Genomic DNA, 19,590 nt, shown 5'->3' with positions numbered 1-19,590 from the left:
CTGAGACATTCAAATCCACCTGAAATCCAAACTGAAGGTCGGCTTGTTTTATTTCTGGCACCGCCTCATCATTAAGACAAAATAAAGAACAAAGCAATAGCTGATCTCTTTCATGCCACCTATCTGCAGCACAGAGCAGGCAGCAGATAAACAGTAAAGCCTCTTATGGACCGAGAATGAAACAGGAGGGGAAATGGACAGACCAGGACCAAACACACAACCGGCTAAAAAAGCTACAAGCCTGTTAGCATGTGAGCCAGACATGGTGATTTTAAAAAGGGAGAGTGATGGAAACAAAGCTCTTGGTGTGAATCACAGGCTCAGGGAAGCAGCTCCAGTAAAATCTGTTAGATTAAACAGTCAACACTCTGCTTAATTCATTCCACAAAATATAATAAAAAGCTGACATATGAGTTTTACCTTTGTTAAAAAAACAAAAAAAACTGTCTCCCAATTTCTTTTTGTGTGACTGGGACAAACCGGAGTGTGGAGCAGATCATTTTGGGACAGCATCGATCTCCCAGAACTCCACCACTGTGTGCTGTGTGAATAAATTAAAGGTTTAGGAGATTTGCAAATCTTTGCATTCTGTTTTTATTTTTAAATAGATATCCTCAAAAAGAAACATAATCTCTACGGACTCACGTTCATTTTGCAGAGAAATTACCTCACAAAGCTCTCAGGTAACAGCATGAACGCAGCATTATATTGAAAGCTGCTCGTTCAACATGAGCCAGCAATAAGCACTGACTGAATGTTACAGAAACTGATGACGTTTTTCTGGAAGATAAAATAAATCTGTGGCTCTACCAGAACAAAATCATGTTTTGTTCTGGTAGAAAACAATTCTTGCTCTTCAAAGTGTCACGTTGCAGTAAAAAGCCAGCCATGAAAAACAGCAAAGACACACACACACACACACACACACACACACACACACACACACACACACACACACACACACACACACACACACACACACACACACACACACACGCGCTTCACTGGACTGCCTTTAGCTTTGATGACATTGAGCATTTGGCATAAATGTAATAATGTAACAAGCTCATAGAAGGTCATAACATTCGTTTCTGTCCAGAACTTTGTTAAATTTTACAGATGTGACAGTTTGACCGCGATGAAAAGTCTTCACTAACACATCCACAGATTCTCAGGGGTTCAGCAGAAAATGCTGTAACTGAGTACATTTAGGTGGTCGGCTGATATCCTGAACCTGGACTTGACCAACTGAAGCAACCTCACATCATAACACTCACACAGGCTTGTACAACGGGCACTAACTGGGCATGATGGGTGCATCACTTCATCTACTTCTCTTCTTGGCTGATGCAGCTACAGGGTCAGTCTGGACTCAGACCTCCTGACCTTTATCCATCGCTCCAGAGCCAAATCTTTATTCTCACTTGGAAACTGACATCTTTTTCCCAATGATCTATGCGGGTAAATGTTTTTCTTAATCTCAGCCAGATCCTTAGTTGTTTGTGACTTCTTCTCTCTGACAAACAAACCTGTTAGGAGGAGAGCTTTTCAGGTGTGGTTTATCTGTCTGTGGTTGCCTTGAGTCTTAACACAGCCTTTAGCTGGAGCAGCAGCAGCAGCTCTGGTGTTCCTCAGAGTTTCGAACATGGCTGCAGCTCAGTTGTGTTACAGAAGTGCTCGAGAGGCGAGTAAACAGACTTAAAATAGAACAGCATGCTTTGAGTTGTATATACCAGTGAATGGCACAAATAAAGCTTAAGCTGTAAGGCTTCTTGTGTGGGCAGCAGGGTCAATTAGGTGAGTTTGCTCTGTCAGATATTTGTGAGATGAATGGGTGAAAACACTGAATCACTTTCTCTGCAGACATGCGGTGAAATTCCCCGTACAGCATGCTGTCATGGTCTTCATACATGTTCTGATAAAACGCTGTCTCTGTGGAGTCTGGCTGCAACGAACACATTCCTGTAATGTGATGCTGGATCAGAAAGAAACACTTTGTATTGATAGGACAAAATATTGACACACAATCTTTGTCCTAGTTTCAAAGAATGCCTGCCAGCAGTTTAGATTTTTGTTTTCAAAAAATTTGAAGAAACCTAAAAGTTACCACAAAGAAACTTAAACTAAGTAGTACTACGGGTGTTTTCCCACCTGCAGTGTTTAGTCCGTTTAAATTGAACTCTGGTCCATTTTCCCCCTCGGTGTGGTTGATGTGTGCAGATATGAACACAGTAATCGAGGGAGACCCAAAGGACTGCACCGGGACCCTTTGGAGGAGGCGCTTCATTTATGGTGTGAATGTGATCCAACCCCAGTCTGAACCAACTACCAGGTGTTACAAGTTTCAGCTAAAAAAAATGTCCCGTAGCCATGTTGGCTTTATATTCTCAGTGCAGGAAGGTACTACAGATGAGCAAAGGTCTGTCCAACCAGCAGCTAGCTGTTATATTAGCGACCTTTAGCAGGATAATTTAAAGTAGAGCCAGAGTAGCACTCTGTCAGAGCAAAGGTTAGAGATTAAACATCTGAGTACAGCAGCCAAGGATGAGACACAATCCTTCAATCAAATGTGTTTCAAAAGAAAAACATGTCTAATAGTAAGTGCTGCTCAAAGTTACTCTTCTTGCCTGCTTTGTGAAACAGATGTTTGTTGTTAGATTAGGTTTGTATGGAAAGCCTGACAGAAGCAGAGATTGATGCCATGGCGATCAGCAAACAAAAGTTCTTGGTAGAATAAGAACATGCCTCAGATTTCTGGAGAGGCGGAGTTAGCACTGTCGGAAATTTCAAAGTAAGAGACGGTTCAGTCTACTAGCAGATCTACTAAAGATGGCTTTGTGCTTCTGGCTCCATAGTTTAATGTTTAAGAAAAGAAATGAGTAGCCAAGTGTATTTAATCAGATATTTAAAAACTTATGCAGCCCACCCAAGTGTAGGCTATTATAACAGTTGCTGTTGCAATGCAGTGTAGCACCACATGGTGGCGTCTCTTGACTCGTGACTGGCAGGTCACGCCCTTTTTGTTCTTCTTCACTGTGTAGCGTCTCTGTAACGGATTCTTCCCTATGTACGCAAGTAACGTGTAGTAGAGCTGGCACTTTTATTTTTTTGATATTTAAAATAAATGAGTACTTGTGGAAAGTTAGAAGTCGCTCATTCGCTATCCAGCTGCACACCACTGCGGCTGGCTTCATCTCCACGTTACACTATATGAGTTCTGGTGAGAGTGAGACGTGAGTTCAATACATTACCAGCAGCTGTGCCAACCATAAAAGCATCTCACGACTTTTACCTCTTTGTTTCCCATAATTTCACCTCTCTACTCTCATCAATTATGCATTTTGTTACATTAGCTTCATCAGTATATATCTTCAGAGTGTCTAACACGATCTACCAGAGTGAAGTTTAAATTCTGAAAAGTAAATGTTGAAAAGGAGAAATGAACAGAAAAAATGTATCTGGTATTTATTTGCATAAGTTTGCGTCACATGCAGTTACAGACAGCAGCTAAATAAACAGCAATTTTCTCAGCATTGATCAAATAAATAGAAATGAATAAATCAGGAGCAAAAGTTGGTCTGAGGGAAAAGCTTTGAACAACCAAAGCTGTCAGCCTGGCTCACCTTGACATTTGGCTTCCTCGTCGAGAACCCTCGGTACCATCCTGAAAGAAAACACAAACAGCAGTGACTAAGACTGATGAACAAACACGGAGATCGTGAAGAGTGAAAAGTGGCCATGACTCAGCAGCCGGAGGAAACGTGCAGTGACTTTGACTTCAGCATTTTCCAACACAGAGATCTTTGTTCAAGAAATTCTGTCTTACAGGAGCTGTTTTAATGGAAATATACAGCTAACTAAAAAATGAAGGTAATGGTAAAACTTGAAATTCCACCATTAACAGTTTATGGTTCTCAGCACTACAGCATAACACACATGGTTTGATACGAACTTATTACATAGTAGTAATATGTAGTTATTGCCCATAACGTGGGTCTATTCGCCCATACACATCCAAACGTTTCACACAAAAACAATAAAAGAGATTGGCCTCCAGTTAATGCACATTTTAAGAAAAGCAAGAATCAAACTTGTAGTTTGATTCTGCAGGTTTAGTATGGATGGAAAATGATCGTGCAAATCTCAAGTCCTCATTCAGTCAAAAGTCAGGTTTGTTATTCAGCTGCCATCTTGGCAGTACCTGTGGGCCATCATCACATAGAGAGCCATAACATTAACTTTACTGTTACTGGGGCATTAACTGCATGGCCAGCATAACCAGTTACAAAATAACTGAGAAATACGTGAAAAACTTTACCACAAAAAAATCCCCCAACCCTCCCGTACCCGATGTTATTCTGTCCGATGGCTTCATTCATGGTTCAGTACAGAGTGTAAGTATGATCATCAAGAGGAAAGGCCATGCAGCACATAGAGAATACAGGTCTACCTGCAGCACATTTAAACCTCTGTACTACAAACGTAACAACATGATTGGCTTTTTGGGGGAAAAAATCTTTCCACAGATTTCTGTTCAGAACATTTTGATTTAGTGACAGGTTGCTTTAAAAAGAACAGTAGCCACGGACACAAATGTGCAGACTGAAGGTCTTCAGCTGATGTGTCCACACGTCAGCTGATGCTTCTGAAGGTTCCTGACAGTCAGTCAGAGACTCTGACAGACAGACTGCTGTGAAGGACAGATGTGGTTCACTGCGCTCAGCTGTGTGTGTGTGTGTGGATGTGTATGCTGAGTCTTTGAAAGGACTTTTATGAGAACTTGAAAGTTCTGACAATAAAGTCGAATATCTGCTGAATCTATTATACACACAAAACCTGTTCACACTGAACGAGTTTTACCCCTGAAGGCCTCGAGTCATTCGTGCTAACTGTTGATGTCGTCCATGAACTTAAGCCGGTGTGAATGTGCTCGGATCATAACTTCTAAAATAAAAATTCCACTGCAAAGTGATGCACCCTATGATAACATCAGAACCATACAGTATCTCTGTCATTTCAGCCTTTTTGTCTGCAAAATGCAAATGCTGGCCGGGCGATTTGGTGCAAAAGGCTTTCGCTGCTGTACTGGATGGAAATCTAATGTGGAGAATCGAGATCCCAAGTACAGGATGAGATCTCATGTACAGAATAGAATAGAATAGAATAATCCTTTAATTGTCCCACAAGGGGAGATTTGGTACAGGATGAGATCTCATGTTATATCAGCCCGTTCTCACTCCCGAGGCGTAACAGGGTGACGTTTTGTCACGTCCCGCGGCGTTCCTGAGGAGCACGGAAGGAGACCTTCCGCGTTGTTATGGTACGCGCCGAGTTATGAATGAAATCCAGTGGAATGACGCTCCCGCGGTAATAGACGTTCCAGCCCTGTATTGTAGCCCTAAACCTAACCTTATTCCTGACCTTAACCAGGACTTTAATGACGTTAAATAGCGTGTTTCGAAGCGATTTGAAGGAAAAGAGTGAACATGTGTAGATTGAGTCCGGACGGTTCTCATATTTCCTCATTTTTCCGAGGTCGTCATTTAGGAACGTGGTGGGTAGCCGGAAACGTAATGTGTTGATGATTTGTCACCTAGTGTAAAATGTTACGCTTTGGGACTGAGAACGTGTGCAGGACAGCATTTAATTGTAGGCTCCGCATTATTTAAAAACAACTTTTGTAAAAGGTCTTGATGCACGCTCAATAATCCAGGTAAGTAAATCCACAAAAGTTGATTCTGTTCATCTGGACGCAGCGTTTTCAGTGGGAGAAACGTTCATGATCAAGTAGCTGACCTCCCAGCCATTTACCTTCAGCGGTGCTAGTTTGAGTCATAATGCAAAGTCACCTGGATGAGTGACGAAGCGTTTCTCAAACTGAAAATGTTTTGAGGACGTTTTTAAAAACCTTTTTTCAAGTACTTCAATCATGAAATTTTAACACGAGTGTCCTGGGACTGTCTCACTTTTGAAGCCAGCATTATGTGACCATGTTTTTTCTGCACGGGAGGCTGGTGCTCGCTCAGGTGTTTGAAGTAGAGAGTTCGGTCTATATCTGTCCGTGATCTGGTTCAGAGACCGGTTCAACACTTCTTCTCTTACCACTGTATGACCTACAGGACAGTACATGCCCGCGTGCGTGACAGTGATGGACCCCTTTCTTCTTCAGGGCTCAGAGCACACCGCCGTTCTTTCCACATGGACGGACATTCATCAGATGCTTCTGCGGAGCAGAAAGCTGCCATGAAAGTTGACTCGACTTGGAGTAAAATCTTGACAGCTTAAAATTGCTGGTATCCAGGGACTAAATATGTGCAGGAGAAGCACCCAGACATCCTCTTAGTCAGTGGGGACATCATTTGTCTCCAGCCAAGTGGAAATAAAAATGATTGTGCCTCTGGCCGTTGGAAATGTGAGGGTTGGGTGGCGACTGTCTGTCAGTGACAGAGTGAACCAAAAGAAGCATTTATTTACATCAAAATGATGCAAATCATTACTTTGACCTTCTTAGACTACCAAATGCACACAGCTAGGAAGGCAATTCCTTGTACATTTATCAGAGCAGACATCACCTGAATCGCCAGCATGTCTCCGAGACAAACACTTTCAACAACAGTTCAGAAAATAAAGGAGAAATTTCCTGTAAGACTACGAAATAACAGAACTCATCATGAAACCCTCGCAGTGAAACATCAGCACGCATTTACTAAATACTCGGAAATGTTCCAGTGCTGTCCAGCACATCAGACCCTTTAACTTTCATCACATCTCCTTGTAAAATCATGAGATCCATTTCTCTGCAGCTTCCCATCATCTGATCTGAATATGGAGGAGGGCTTAATTGGCTGAGTAATTAATAACCAATCAAGATTCATTTATCACCCTCGTTATGACGGCTGTGTTTACTCCCCAACCTCTCATCTATATGGTAATCAGTCATGGGCTGGGCCAGCAGCGCCTCGGCCCATTCGTAAGACCTGACGTAGTGTGTGCATGTGTGCGTGTGTGTGCGTGTGTGTGTGTGTGTGTGTGTGTGTGTGTGTGTGTGTGTGTGTGTGTGTGTGTGTGTGTGTGTGTGACAGACAGAGAGTAAATTTACCACATCTGTAGGGGATAAGAAAGAGGTTTGAGTGACAAGGGGAAACATTTGGATGAATTATAGCGGTGGAAACAGCGTCTACAGAGCCGGTGTTTATCTGTGGCACATGGGTGCACACGCAGGTGCATATACAGTAATTTGAAATTACAGCATACTCTGAAGAAGAGCAATCGTCTCGCCTCCTGCATCTAAACAGCTCACAAAGTGGTCATTAGAATAATCATTTTGCACTGTTACCAAAATAATTACCAATAAAATTCCCTGCAAAACACTTTTGTCGAGTTAATGCATGTTCAGTCTGCGCTCATTATCAAAACTGCATTACGCGGTGGATGCAGGTTTCCGTCAAGCTACAAAATCAGTCAAATATGAGTGTTGAGTGCTGCTGTAACCCTGTAGAGCACACCTCAAGGTAGTTAATGAAAAAGAAGTTGCTTGTTGATGCAGTAATAGCACCCATGAGGCTGTTTTTCTTTGTAATTTTGACAGGGATCCAATAGAAGTGCGAGCTGCAGCTGAGCCACCAATCCACTCCATGGGAACACAGCCTCCTCAGTTTATACAACACTGGCGCTATCCCACCCAGGAAAAACTCACTGAAAAGAAGCAGAGAAGTGGCTGAAACGTGATGTCTGTTCTGTTAGCCGCTAGATCTGGAGACCTGAAGCTGTTCTGTGATTACGCAGTTCTTTGCACCAATCAGGCTTTTTGAGTTGGAGATCAGAGTCCACAGAGAAATTCAGGTTTCCACAAACCTTCTGTAAATCCATAGGAGAATGATCTTCCATTGCAATGGATGGTGTCGATTGGTAGGCCCACAAAACCAGGAAGTTGATTTCAGTTCTCTGATAAAAAGAAGTCCTAATCCCTGATCCATAGATAATGCACAGTTCTGGAGCCGATTCACTCGCATGTGCTGTGCCAGTGTGCCTGCACATGTGATGTGACAATAAAAGTGATTTGATTTGATTTGATTTGAGATAAGGTGACTCGCCCAGTACGTACTACCTCTAAATCTTACAGGTGTCTTTCCTGCTAACCCTGATAAAAAGTAACCTTAATAGCCTTGCAGATCAAATCTTATCAGCTCCACCTGTAGTTCTGCTACTAATCGTGGCACTTGTTGATTCTGGGATGGTTTTAGCCTCGACAGCAGGCTCCAAGGAAAGACCACGGTGAACGTCCACGATTTAGACTTTAGTTGCAGTAAATTTTATGAAAGCAATTTGGTACGAGCAAAATCAAGTAGTAAAAAGAGTAAAACTTGAAATTCTGAATCAAATCAAACGACTCGGAGCTTGTTTCATTATTTGTGTGGTTGTGTCTGTGGTCACCCATCACCCTGCCCATCTTAATATTTTTGTTATATATGGTTACAGTTACAGTACTCATATTTTTAAAGGTCTTTAAAAAAGTCACTTTTCACCTTTTCTATGAACATTTATGTCTAAAGTCACTCGTTGCTGTGACGGTTGTTCATCTCTACTCCAACTCCACTGTCTTTTCTGTAGCCGGGGACAGTAGTTGCTGTCTGGATCCTTATGTAGGATCATTTATTTTGGACTTTTAAAGGATCCACAGCATCCCTGTCATGAGTCCGCATTTCGAAAAAGCTCTGAAAACAGCATCCAAACGTTAGAGGTGATTCGAGCTTCTGCAGCAGCACGGCTGCTCTTCTGTGCTTCTAACATTCAATTTTTGATTCAGTTTTATTTACACAGCGCCAAATCACAACAACCATCACCTCAAGGTGCTTTATGCTGTAAGGTAGACCCTAGAATAATACATACAGAGAAAACCCAACAATCATATGAGCCCCTATGAGCAGCACTTTGGTGACAGTGGGAAGGAAGAACTCCCTTTTAACAGGAAGAACCGTGTCTTTGTAAGGCTGTTTTAATACTTTGTGTTTGACTTATTGGCAACAAAAAACTTTGTCTACATTTACACACCCTTCCATTTTTCCATTTAAATGCTCAACCATCTGATAGGTGCTGCATAACCAGTGGAAATCAGGTCATTTTTAAAGTAGCCTACAAAAAACGTGTTTTGTTTTTTTAAATATACATCTATTAATGCTTGCCTGGCTCACTGATGCAGACTGTCACCACCTCAGTGTATTTACAATGACACCAGTGGTCACTCTGGAGGGGGCTTTCTAAGGCTGTGGTGTTGGCCTTTAGAGAAGTGAAAGAAGCCCCCCCTCAGTGTGTTCTGGATTTTCTCCAAAGTGTTCAGAAAACAAGATGGTTTTCTGGAAAATTCTTCATTTCCCTTGTGTTGAGCCCTGTCTTTGTCTTAGGCTGCTCCAGCTCTTTAAACCAGGTCGCTTAGGGTCGCCCCACAGCCTGCCCGCCTGTCCCCTGTTACATCCTGATGCCACGTCTATCTGTGTCTCGCTGTGTGTCTCTGCGAGTTTATGCTTTCACCATCTTTACATCCTCTTTTATTTTGAAGGTTCGTTTCAAATGTGGCAAACTGCTGCCTTTTTTCCTTTCCTTGCCCTACTTACCTTGGTTGAGTTCGCTCTCACCGGTGTTTGGGTTTAGTTTGGGTTTTTCTTCCTCGATCTTCCTCGCGCTGTCTGTTGTTGTTTACTCTGTCTTTTCGTATTTGGGTTCCTTTGATGGTTTTCCTGCCACCTCAGTGGAGTGTTGAGACTAAACCTGAGTGTTCAGCCTGAAGGAATTTACTGCAGCCTCACAGCAGTGACATTGAGAGAGAGAATAAAACTGCCATATTTTGATGTATGAATCACAATGTGGATATTTTCTCATGGCGAATGACTTTTTGTTCATTGACTGTGTTTCCTAACGTTTAGTCTGCCTCTAACTGCTCTGATAGGCGAGGTCAGATACAACCAATGGCATAATAACCAATCAAAGCTGAGCTTCCCTCCAGCTAATCAAATCTGGTAAAACCCTGCTTTGCTAGATTTGGACTTTTTAACCACCACATTTTACACACAGAATGACTCGTCTTCAAACGAGTGTCACATTATAACATCAGGTTATCTTCATACTTAGCTGCTATTTGCTGACAGCTGCTCTCTGCACAGTGCCAGAAGTTTGCTTCAAAAAAAGAGAAATCTTACAGCTGAAGAGCCTCTCCAACATAATTAGCACTCAGCTGACTATGGGCGCTTCAGCAGCGCTGACAGTATTGAGAATAAAATCACATACCTGAAATGGCTGCTGGCCCTCTAATCGAACTCTAATGCTTTCTTAAGTGCTGTGACTGTAATCTGTGGAGTGGACTCTGACGATTGGACTCCAACAGTTCGTCTGCCACTTTCATGGCTTTGTCAATATATCCCCTGAGTTTCTGTCTGGGGGGGGGGGGGGGGGCTACTGTGATGAAGCCAATTTTAACCGAGACCTCGAGTCCTCCTGCAGCAGCAGAATTAGCAATGATGGATCACTTCTGGACTTTGACCTCAATAAAAAATGAAAATATTAACTGATAAATAATAAATAACAGTTCTTTTGTGTTTGTCGCTCTAAACGTTAGACTAGTGCATCTTCTAATAAATGTAGGTCCTGCTGTAGCAGCCCTTTGTTTAGAGGGTATTTTCTACAAATCTATTTACACGTTCAGTTAATGACCAAAGCTGCAGAGCGAGTTCTTGAAATTTCCTCGGGGATCTTGGACAACAGTTAGCCCTGGTTTGCCCTGATAATCGCTGCGTGCTACAGGGGAAGCTGCGATGCCAGTCTCTCCCACAAGGGCTCGGATAATAAGTCGTGTCCCTCGCCAGCAGGATTGCATTTCATAACCCGATCAAATTAGACGCCGATTGGATGCCAAGGAATTAGCTCAGCCTTGAATATGAGACTGCCTGGTCAATATGCATAGATGACAAGAGACAAGAAGTGTATGTAAGAGAAACCAGAGGAGTGTAAAGGAAGGATGCTGGAATTCAGAGGAAGCGGGAGGAAAATGAAGGCAAGTGCAGATTGTAGTTCCTCACAACAAGGCGGGTGAGGAAGGCACAAAGTGAACCCATCAACAGAATATTTCCTTCTCTGTCTATTCCTCTCTCCTCCTCTGGACATCTTCCCCTCGGGGTAAAGAGAAGCCTAATCAGCCCCTGGCATTAGATCGATGCTAGCGTCCTCCCCAGCTGTGGCTAATGGAGCACATACTCACTCATTATCTGCAAAAGACAACATTTTCTGGCTTCACACACATCCTGGCTTGAGTTGTTAATTTCTGTGAGTCAAACTAGAAATAACAATGGGAGAAACAGCAGCTAATAACTTGGGCTCCCATCCAGGCCCGCACGAGGCTATTACAGGCTATTTACACTCATTATTTGAGGGAACTATGAATGCAGCAATGAGTGCCACTTTGTTTTTACTGTGCACATTTGTGGCGACACAGCCACCGCTGCTGCCGCAGCATTAACGTGAAGGCTTTTCTGTGTGGTGGCCTCATAAAAATCTGGAGGGAAATGGACCGACTGTGATTCACTGAAGCAAACAGCAGACTGCACCACTGCAGCTCTGAATGCTGCTTTTTTAACCAAAAACTAGTGGGAAAAATGACAAGAGTGTTCTCTTTTCAGATAACAGGGACTAAAAGGAGGGCCGCGTGAAGAATATTTAGAAGGGCGTGGACTCCTTTCAGTGGTTTTTTACAAAATTTAGGGAAATAAGATGGAGAGAGGGGGCTCTGAATCCTACAAATTAGGTTACATTCTCTAGTTAAGTACCAGTGAAAACAGTAGCTTAAACACAAACACCCACGAAGGTTATTTACACTGTTAAAGATGTTCAGTTGCAGTGAATGATCGATATGCTTCGGTATAAAGACAATAACTGGAACAGACTTGGAGTTGTTCTCAAAACTTTAACGGTGGTGAGCTGCTTGAAATGCTTTGAACAACCTACAGTTTCAGTTTTATTTCTATAGCACATTTAAAAGACCAAGGTACACCAAAGTGCGTCACACGAGTGCCGCATTGCAGGATTACAACAATAGAAGAACAAAGAAAATACAGAATAGTTACAGGTAAGAAGCGCGGACCGGGTAGAAGTTAAAATCAAATTTGTTTCGAAGGCTAGCTTAAACAGGTGGGTTTAAACATGATTTGAAGGATTGAATGGATTCCGACACACGGATATCAACCGGCAGGCTATTCCAAAGTTTATGTGCAGCAATCGCGTCCCGATGCCCCCTAGTCTTCCGTCGGGACACTGGTTGCACTAAGAGCCATTGATTGGAGGATCTAAATGCTCTCTTGAGGATATAAAGGTCAAGGAGGTCGATTAAGTAGCTGAGCGACAAGTTATTTAAAATTATAAGTGTACAAAAGGATTTTTAAAACGATACAGGATTTGATGGGGAGCCAGTGAAGGTTGGCTAAGACAGGTGTGATATGATCGTGTCTTCTGGTGCCGCTTAAAAGACGTGCTGCGGCATTTTGGACTGGTTGGAGGCGTTGGATGAGGGAAAGTTGGAGGCCTAGATAAAGAGAATTGCAATAGTCCAATCTCGAAGTAATGAGAGCATCAATGAGCTTTTCTAGGTCTGTATGTCGTATGTCGGGCTTTGCTTTGGAAATTTGGCGTAGTTGGCTACCTGATAAGAACCCTAAAAATCTGTCTAAGAATAACTTTGTCCACATCACACATACATCTGACCTTTTCTTCCTCTTTATTTCATTTTTTAGGTAATAAATAAAACACTGTCGCTTTTGCACAATAATCTAGTAGAAGATGATTTCATGTGTTATCTTTATTGGCTGGAAGTAGAAACAAAACGAGTCAAACTGAACTGGCTGTCATAACCAGAAGATTTTAAATAGTTTGTTTTTTGCATGATTCACTTGTTAGTAGCTATGTTCATATAACACTGATTACTATAACAGCATGGACTCATGCTTAGGGATGTAGAGTATACTGGGAACATGGTACAGACAATGCAAGCATCAAGAACGTAAAACACGTTCTCATCCCAACGAGCAACATACTAGAGGTGGGAATCACCATACATCCCACGATACGATATTATCACAATACTTAACGCACAATACGATATTATCGCAATTTTTAAAAATATTTTTGCGATATTCAGATTCTGTACATGAAGGTAAACTTTATCAATATTCATTTTATCTAATATCAAAGTCTCACACTCAGTCTTTCTCTCATCTCAGTCAGTTTTATTGTTGACAAACTGAACGGTTTGTATTACAGTCTAGTCCAACTGAACTGAATGCAACCATCTGGTACAATTACAGCTATTCTGAACTATGCAATTTATGAAAACTATGCAGCCCATTCAGCAACTGAAGAATTTGAAAGTAAATTAAAACAAAATATAATTTTACATTAAATAAAAAAGTTTTAAACTTAATTAAAATATAAAATGTCTTAAATTAAAATAAGTAAACTGTCATGTTTATTGCTGCCAAAAAAAAAAGTTGGACAGTGAAGGAATGTCAGGATTCTTGCTCAGAAAAAGGATCAACATGCTCTGAAGTCAGAGCACAAAAACCTTTTTTGTAACAAAATATCGATTTCTGCTGTCCCTGTATCGATACATTATTAGCAAACAAAATATCACGATACTACACAGTATCGATTTTTTCCCCACCCCTACAACATACTGATGAATCATCTGTGTTACGCGTTTTGAGGCTTGAAAGCCGGTTGGGATGAATCTATACATGTAAATGTGTTTTATGTTCTGATCCTGAATCACTGTGGAAAGCGTGACAGGGTTATGGTTACGGTGAGGACTGGAGTGGAGTGGACGGCTGGAGCCAGAGTGTTTCATAAGGACCTGGAAAGGTACGTTTAGCGTTACTACAGGTTACAGCAGTCAAACCAGTCGTGTATGAAATGAGATTGTACAACTTTGTTGCAGGGAACAGGACATAAATTGATAACTTATTATGTAATATCTACCTGAGCGATGACATACATGTTTTATCTTTGCAGAAAATAACTGTAAATTAGAGTTATGACTTCCTGCGCTGGCTGCTGTGCTGCCGGGAGACGCACTGTTTCTCTTCTCACCGTTTCTATTCTATATGCATGCAAACGCCTTTGAACAGAAGAGCGAGATGCAAAGAAAATGCTCGCTCTGGGGGATATTTACCATGTTTACTGATGCTTACAGTCGTAACGATGATCAATGACATTACCGCTGCATCAAACTTCCGCCCCCGCAGCATCTCATGAAGCTATCAATCAGGTAGAAGCCTTACCTTCACATTTCTCCAGGATCTGAACAGTCTCCCCCACCTCCAGAGCCAAACCCTGAGTCACTGAGCCTCGGAAGTTGCAGATGACTGTGGAGAGAATGAGAGAGATGGGAAAAGATGAGATCCTAGGAAGACAGAGAAAATGATAACAGCTGCAGACGCTCTGACATTTGTCGAACATGCACGCAATACAAGAAAAAGGTTACGGCATGAAAGATCGGCGTCTGAACTTTTGGACGGCAACAGCTTATTTTCATCACTGATCAAAGGATGTTATCAAAGCACATAAATACAAAGTAATGCCCTCGTCTGCTTTCATCACTGCGTGTCTGTCCCATGACAACAGGGTGACGTTAGACATTAGAGCTTGACTGAGCACATCCAGACCGTGCTGTACCAGGCACTGTTGATGTTCATATTCCTCATGACTGCTCCAGTACACCCAGTAAACAACGGGCCTCACAGCTCATCCTGCTGATGCAGTCAGTGCAAGCGGCTCTGTTACAGGACTGCAATGTTAAATTGATCATCAGGAAATCTAACCGTGCAGGTTAAAGTCTCACTGGTGTCTTAATCATGAGTAAACTGGCTAAGAGGGCAGCGGACATTATTATGAATATAACTATTGTTAAGGCACAAATGCAGCTGTAATGCTAAAAGATGCGAGCACAGTCTCCAGGTCACGAGGTAAAAATGGGTACAGTTCAAATCAATTTCAATGCATCTCTAAGAGCGATAGCGTCGACCACGAGGCGACTCAATACTGTCCTCTCGTCTGTGTAGGTGTTCAGACAGGAGGCCACAGGTGTGTCTGAACGCAGAACAAGACGAGATCTTAAAACTGTCTTTGTCTGTTTAACTGTCTGCTTTGATAAAGGCTCTTTGTTTTTAAAGACTGTACATCTTTCCCATTGAGTCTGTGGTGAACTGACCTTGAAGACAAAGACAGCTTTAAGACCAAGTCGTGCTCACGCTGGACAATCATGCTTTCTGTCACCAATCCCACTCTTAGTCTCCAAATTTAGTCCCTGGGTGTTTACGCAACGTGTCATCTGTGCATGCCGTTTGCAGGTCTCGCTGTCAGTGCTGTTTTCCTCTGCAGGGCTCAGGCGTCGCACTTAGCTGCACATGTCATTTTGTTCCTGATGTTGTTAAATTAGGACTTTTTAAGAAAAAGAATCACAAGATATCAAAATGATGGAAAGCATGAAAAAGCTGTCAAAAGTTGCAGATATGGTAATAATGTTGCCAACTTATTCATGTCACAGCAGGGTTGAGAGCTGTTGCCGCCTCGGAGCAAACACATAAAAAAAGACAGTGAAAACTGAATTTTTACACACAGCTGAATTAACACAGCGCCACATCTGAAATTCAAATTTCAGCAAATCTTTAAAAAGGTCTCAAGAAAACTAGATGCCACCTGTAAAAAGACGACGAGAGAGGAGTCCAAGGCATTAGTCATTTCTGCTAATGCCCACAAATCCTTTCACTTTGAAGTAACGCTGTTCTAGTCAAACCTGGGTGCAGGCAGGAGGTCGGTTTCTAATAATCACTGTTGTGTTTCCCAAAGACAACACAGTACCTTGTATTGTTGTTAGGTGGAGATATGGAAATTTTAAAGGCTTTTCTTCTTTGCCATACTTTTTTTTTGTTTTGTTTTGTTTTTTTTTGCCTGTCCCGTTTGGCTCTTTTGCCATCAGAATTATTGTCTAAAGGCAAAGAAAGATGCCCAACGGATTTACTTTACCAAATTGACCATCCCAGCCTTGCCATAATGGTCCATTTGATTCACCTTTTATTGTTTATTGTTCTTTGCCATACTTTGAGACAAACAGCTGATGAATCAGATGCTCGCAAAAAAGTTGCCACCACTCTGCAGCCTCACTCGTAGCGGCTCATGAACGAGCTCTCCGCCTGTCCTAGGTTCTGTGTGAGAGGCTCTCCAGCTAGCAGTGGACCAACAGGACAGACGGACGACTATTACCAGCTGCAGTTCAAAGATGACATTGGACGACATAACCATTTTAGAAGATTGTAATCTGAAGGAAATGCTTAAAAAATCAGCTACTGTGCACACAGCAAACTGTAGTTTGAGCTGCCGACTGCAGTCTGGTACTGTGGCAGCGAGGACACACAGCTCACACCGACGGGACTGTTGCATCTGTCTCTGCCTGGCTTTGTCTCTGTGTTGCTGTCACCATCTGTCTCCGTATCATCAGCGTCACTCTCGCTCTCTGCCGTCGCTGTCACTCTCTGTGTCACTGTAATGCTCTCTGTCTCCACTATTAGCAGCGATCAGTTGGGATTGTCACTGTTTTGGATTGTGTCACTGACAATCTCAACTCCCTCGAGCCCTTCATCCCCGTGTGTCTCTCTTTGTTGGCTGTGACTTTCAACGTCAGTCCATCATAGTCCCTGGCATCATCAGAGACCCTGTCATGCTCTCACGGTCTTGCCCTGACCAAGTGTAAAATGCAACCAACCACTGCTCAATTACCTTTTATGTCCCACAAACCTCTAGTTGTCATGTTCCAAGTAGAACTGGATTTGACTGTGTTAAAACAACAACAAGAAAAAACACTGAAGCACAGTGAAGAGCGCGCCAGGAGACGGAGCTGTAGCCCTCCGAGGCCGAAGCAGCGACCAGTGTTCGGTCTCTCTCGACACAGACGGCTGCCATTGTTCCCATGCTACACGCTCTCTTTGTAAATAGCTTGTTAGCTTTGATGGACCCTGTTCTTGACCTCATCTTCTCTGAACGCTGCTCGAGCGTGACTCCATCCTCCTCCTCCTCCCACCTGTTATCCAAACGTATGTAATCGTGATCAGAGGACTTTTGTTCTGGCTCACGACTGCAGATTATAAGAACTGGCTCACCAAAGAGAACAGCATGCGTCTCACTTACTGTAATGTACACAGGAGAGCTGTAACTCACAGATCATCACAGAAGTTTGAAATTAACATCAGTTAATCAGTCTGTCTCATTTCATTACCCTTTTAGTAAAGCATGCAAATTTAGTGCTGATTATAATAATTTAAGAAAGATGAAACTTTCTGGAAAGATGTTTAATAATCACTCATCTTATTTATCAGGATAAGACTCGGACGCAACACTGAAAATGTTTGCAAGCTGTTTGAAATGTAACTAAAAACATAGAATGGAATCATCTACAAATCTACACATTAAATGAGAAAATGTACAGGTTTAAGAAAAAAGGCTTCTTTTGAGTTTGATGGCAGCAACATGTGTCAGAAACGTTAGACAGGCCTTCGTCTTTTAACAACAGTTCATCAACGTCTGGGACCCGAGCAGAGCAGCTGCCGGACTTTTGGGAGAAGAACGCTGTCCCATTCTAGCTGATAATAAGCCTGATGGTCGACGTCTTCTTTAGTGCTGAAGACGTCCGTGTTGTTGCCCCCATCGCAACTTTCTTGAGACATGTGGCAACCCTTAAATTTGAAATGAGCTCATATTTTTCATAGCATAGTAAAATGTCTCAATTTAAACGCGTGTTTTCAGCGTTTCTGTGTGGAGAAACTGTCAGTTTATGGGGTTTGCAAATCATTGCAGACCATAGTTATTTTTCAGTTTATATAGCGTCACAACATTTTCTGGGTGGGGCTTGTAGACGACATAAAACTTGGCAGGAAACACATGATGACCTCAGTTTACACTGCAAACAGTGGATTTCATGCACAATACATCTTGTATTCACAGAACTCTGCATAACCTGGAATCAGAAATAGAAATCTGATGGAAAAGACTGTGGATGGAAATTATGATGGATGAGACCCAGGGAGTCAGTATTAATGAAAGTGCTTCATATACACATTAAGTTTATTTTATCCAGTCAGACCGAAGGTTGATCTGGAACATCCAATAATCCCTGAAAGACTTTACTTTAAATATCCCTACTAATGAAAAATCAGATGGTCTTCAGTGGTTCCATGCATCTATTCTTTAGACACCACAGGGCGTGAACGTGTTAACCACTCGACCACGGCACCACTCAAACAGGAACAGCAATGTTTTCATTAAACAAACTTTATGTAAATTAAAAAATTCTGAAAAACAGTAAGTTAGGGACAAATATCCCCAAATAAAGGTGGAACTGAAACTCTTGGAGCTGCTGGTTCATCCTGTTGGTGAGACGTCCGTTTGGGTTTTTTCCTTTCTGTGCCTCTGGGGAAGCTGCCACAAAGCTAAGAGCTCTCCAGAGAAGACAAGAGGCAGAGCAGAGACGATGAGGAGAGGCACACACACCGAACACTCACGGGGATTAGCATTGCTCTATCTGGCTCGTATTGGCATTTAGATTATCCAGCGGACTGGGTCAATAGTCTGACAAATGACTCACATCTGTTAAGCCAGTCACACCACTTAGCCTGTGGCCTTTCCACGTCTGTGCGTGTTTGTGTATGAATGAGATTGTGAGGATGAAGGAAGTCCCAAAAAACAAATGATGGAAACAAAGCTGTGCGTGTGTTTGTGCACACGCCACTTCTCAGATGGTTTAGTGAACAGAATAATTCAATTTGGAGTGTGACTGTGGAAGCTCTGTTTCAATATTTAATTGCTGCTCAAGAATTCCACCAAAATCCAAACTGATCCAGACACATGACACAAATTTCACCGCTGAATAATTTAAAGAAGGAACTTTCTTCTCATCAGTGGAACAAAGGTTGTACATTTGAAGAAAACATATTTGGCACAAGCTTTTAAGTAAAGGACCTCAGAGCGCCGTGTGCCACACTGAAGATTCATGAGTAACTACAAAAAGAGTTCGAACAGGATAAAAGAAATCAACAAACTGCACTTCAGTGCTCGCGCTGGAAAATGCTGCAAACTTGTTCAAACGCATCTCCTATCATCTTTTATTAAGTGCAGCATCGTTGCGTGTTTTCAGATCCAAATGCAGAGAAAACACTTTGAAACACTTGAATTTCAACACCCACAAGTAGAAATATACAAGAAAGATTACATTTGTTTTTAAAAACTTGCACATATAGGACATGAGAGGGTTTTTTAGCAATTAAAGCTAATCCGTAGGGTCTCAATTAGGGGTATCTTCTCTTTGCCACCCCCTCTTTGAGATTTTAAAGCAGAGAGCAGCAATGATTACAGCTGGTATATAATTCAGTTCTATTCTATTTCGTTTATATATAACACCACAACAACAACCGTCGTCTCAAGGTGCTTTATATTGTAAGGTAAAGACAATAATACAGAGAAAACCCAACAATCATATGACTCAATGTCAACAAGCACTTTTAACTC

At 42.1% G+C, this 19,590-nt stretch overlaps 1 protein-coding gene across 11 annotated transcripts in view; it reads right to left on the bottom strand.

Moving 5' to 3' along the window:
• LOC113021787 (dedicator of cytokinesis protein 3-like) overlaps positions 1-19,590 on the bottom strand; it is a 227,761-nt gene that overhangs the window by 128,832 nt on the left and 79,339 nt on the right. For all 11 annotated transcript variants that reach the window (XM_026166506.2, XM_026166511.2, XM_026166507.2 and 8 more), the window contains exons 2-3: positions 14,316-14,399; positions 3,624-3,664 (exon numbers count right to left, since the gene is read on the bottom strand). In XM_026166506.2, coding sequence (XP_026022291.2) covers positions 3,624-3,664; positions 14,316-14,399 — 125 coding nt within the window. The remainder of the gene's footprint in view (positions 1-3,623; positions 3,665-14,315; positions 14,400-19,590) is intronic.

The sequence above is a fragment of the Astatotilapia calliptera genome, chromosome 5, assembly GCF_964374335.1.
Source record: "Astatotilapia calliptera chromosome 5, fAstCal68.1, whole genome shotgun sequence".
Lineage (NCBI taxonomy): Eukaryota > Metazoa > Chordata > Actinopteri > Cichliformes > Cichlidae > Astatotilapia > Astatotilapia calliptera.
This window is presented reverse-complemented; position numbering and strand designations above follow the sequence as displayed.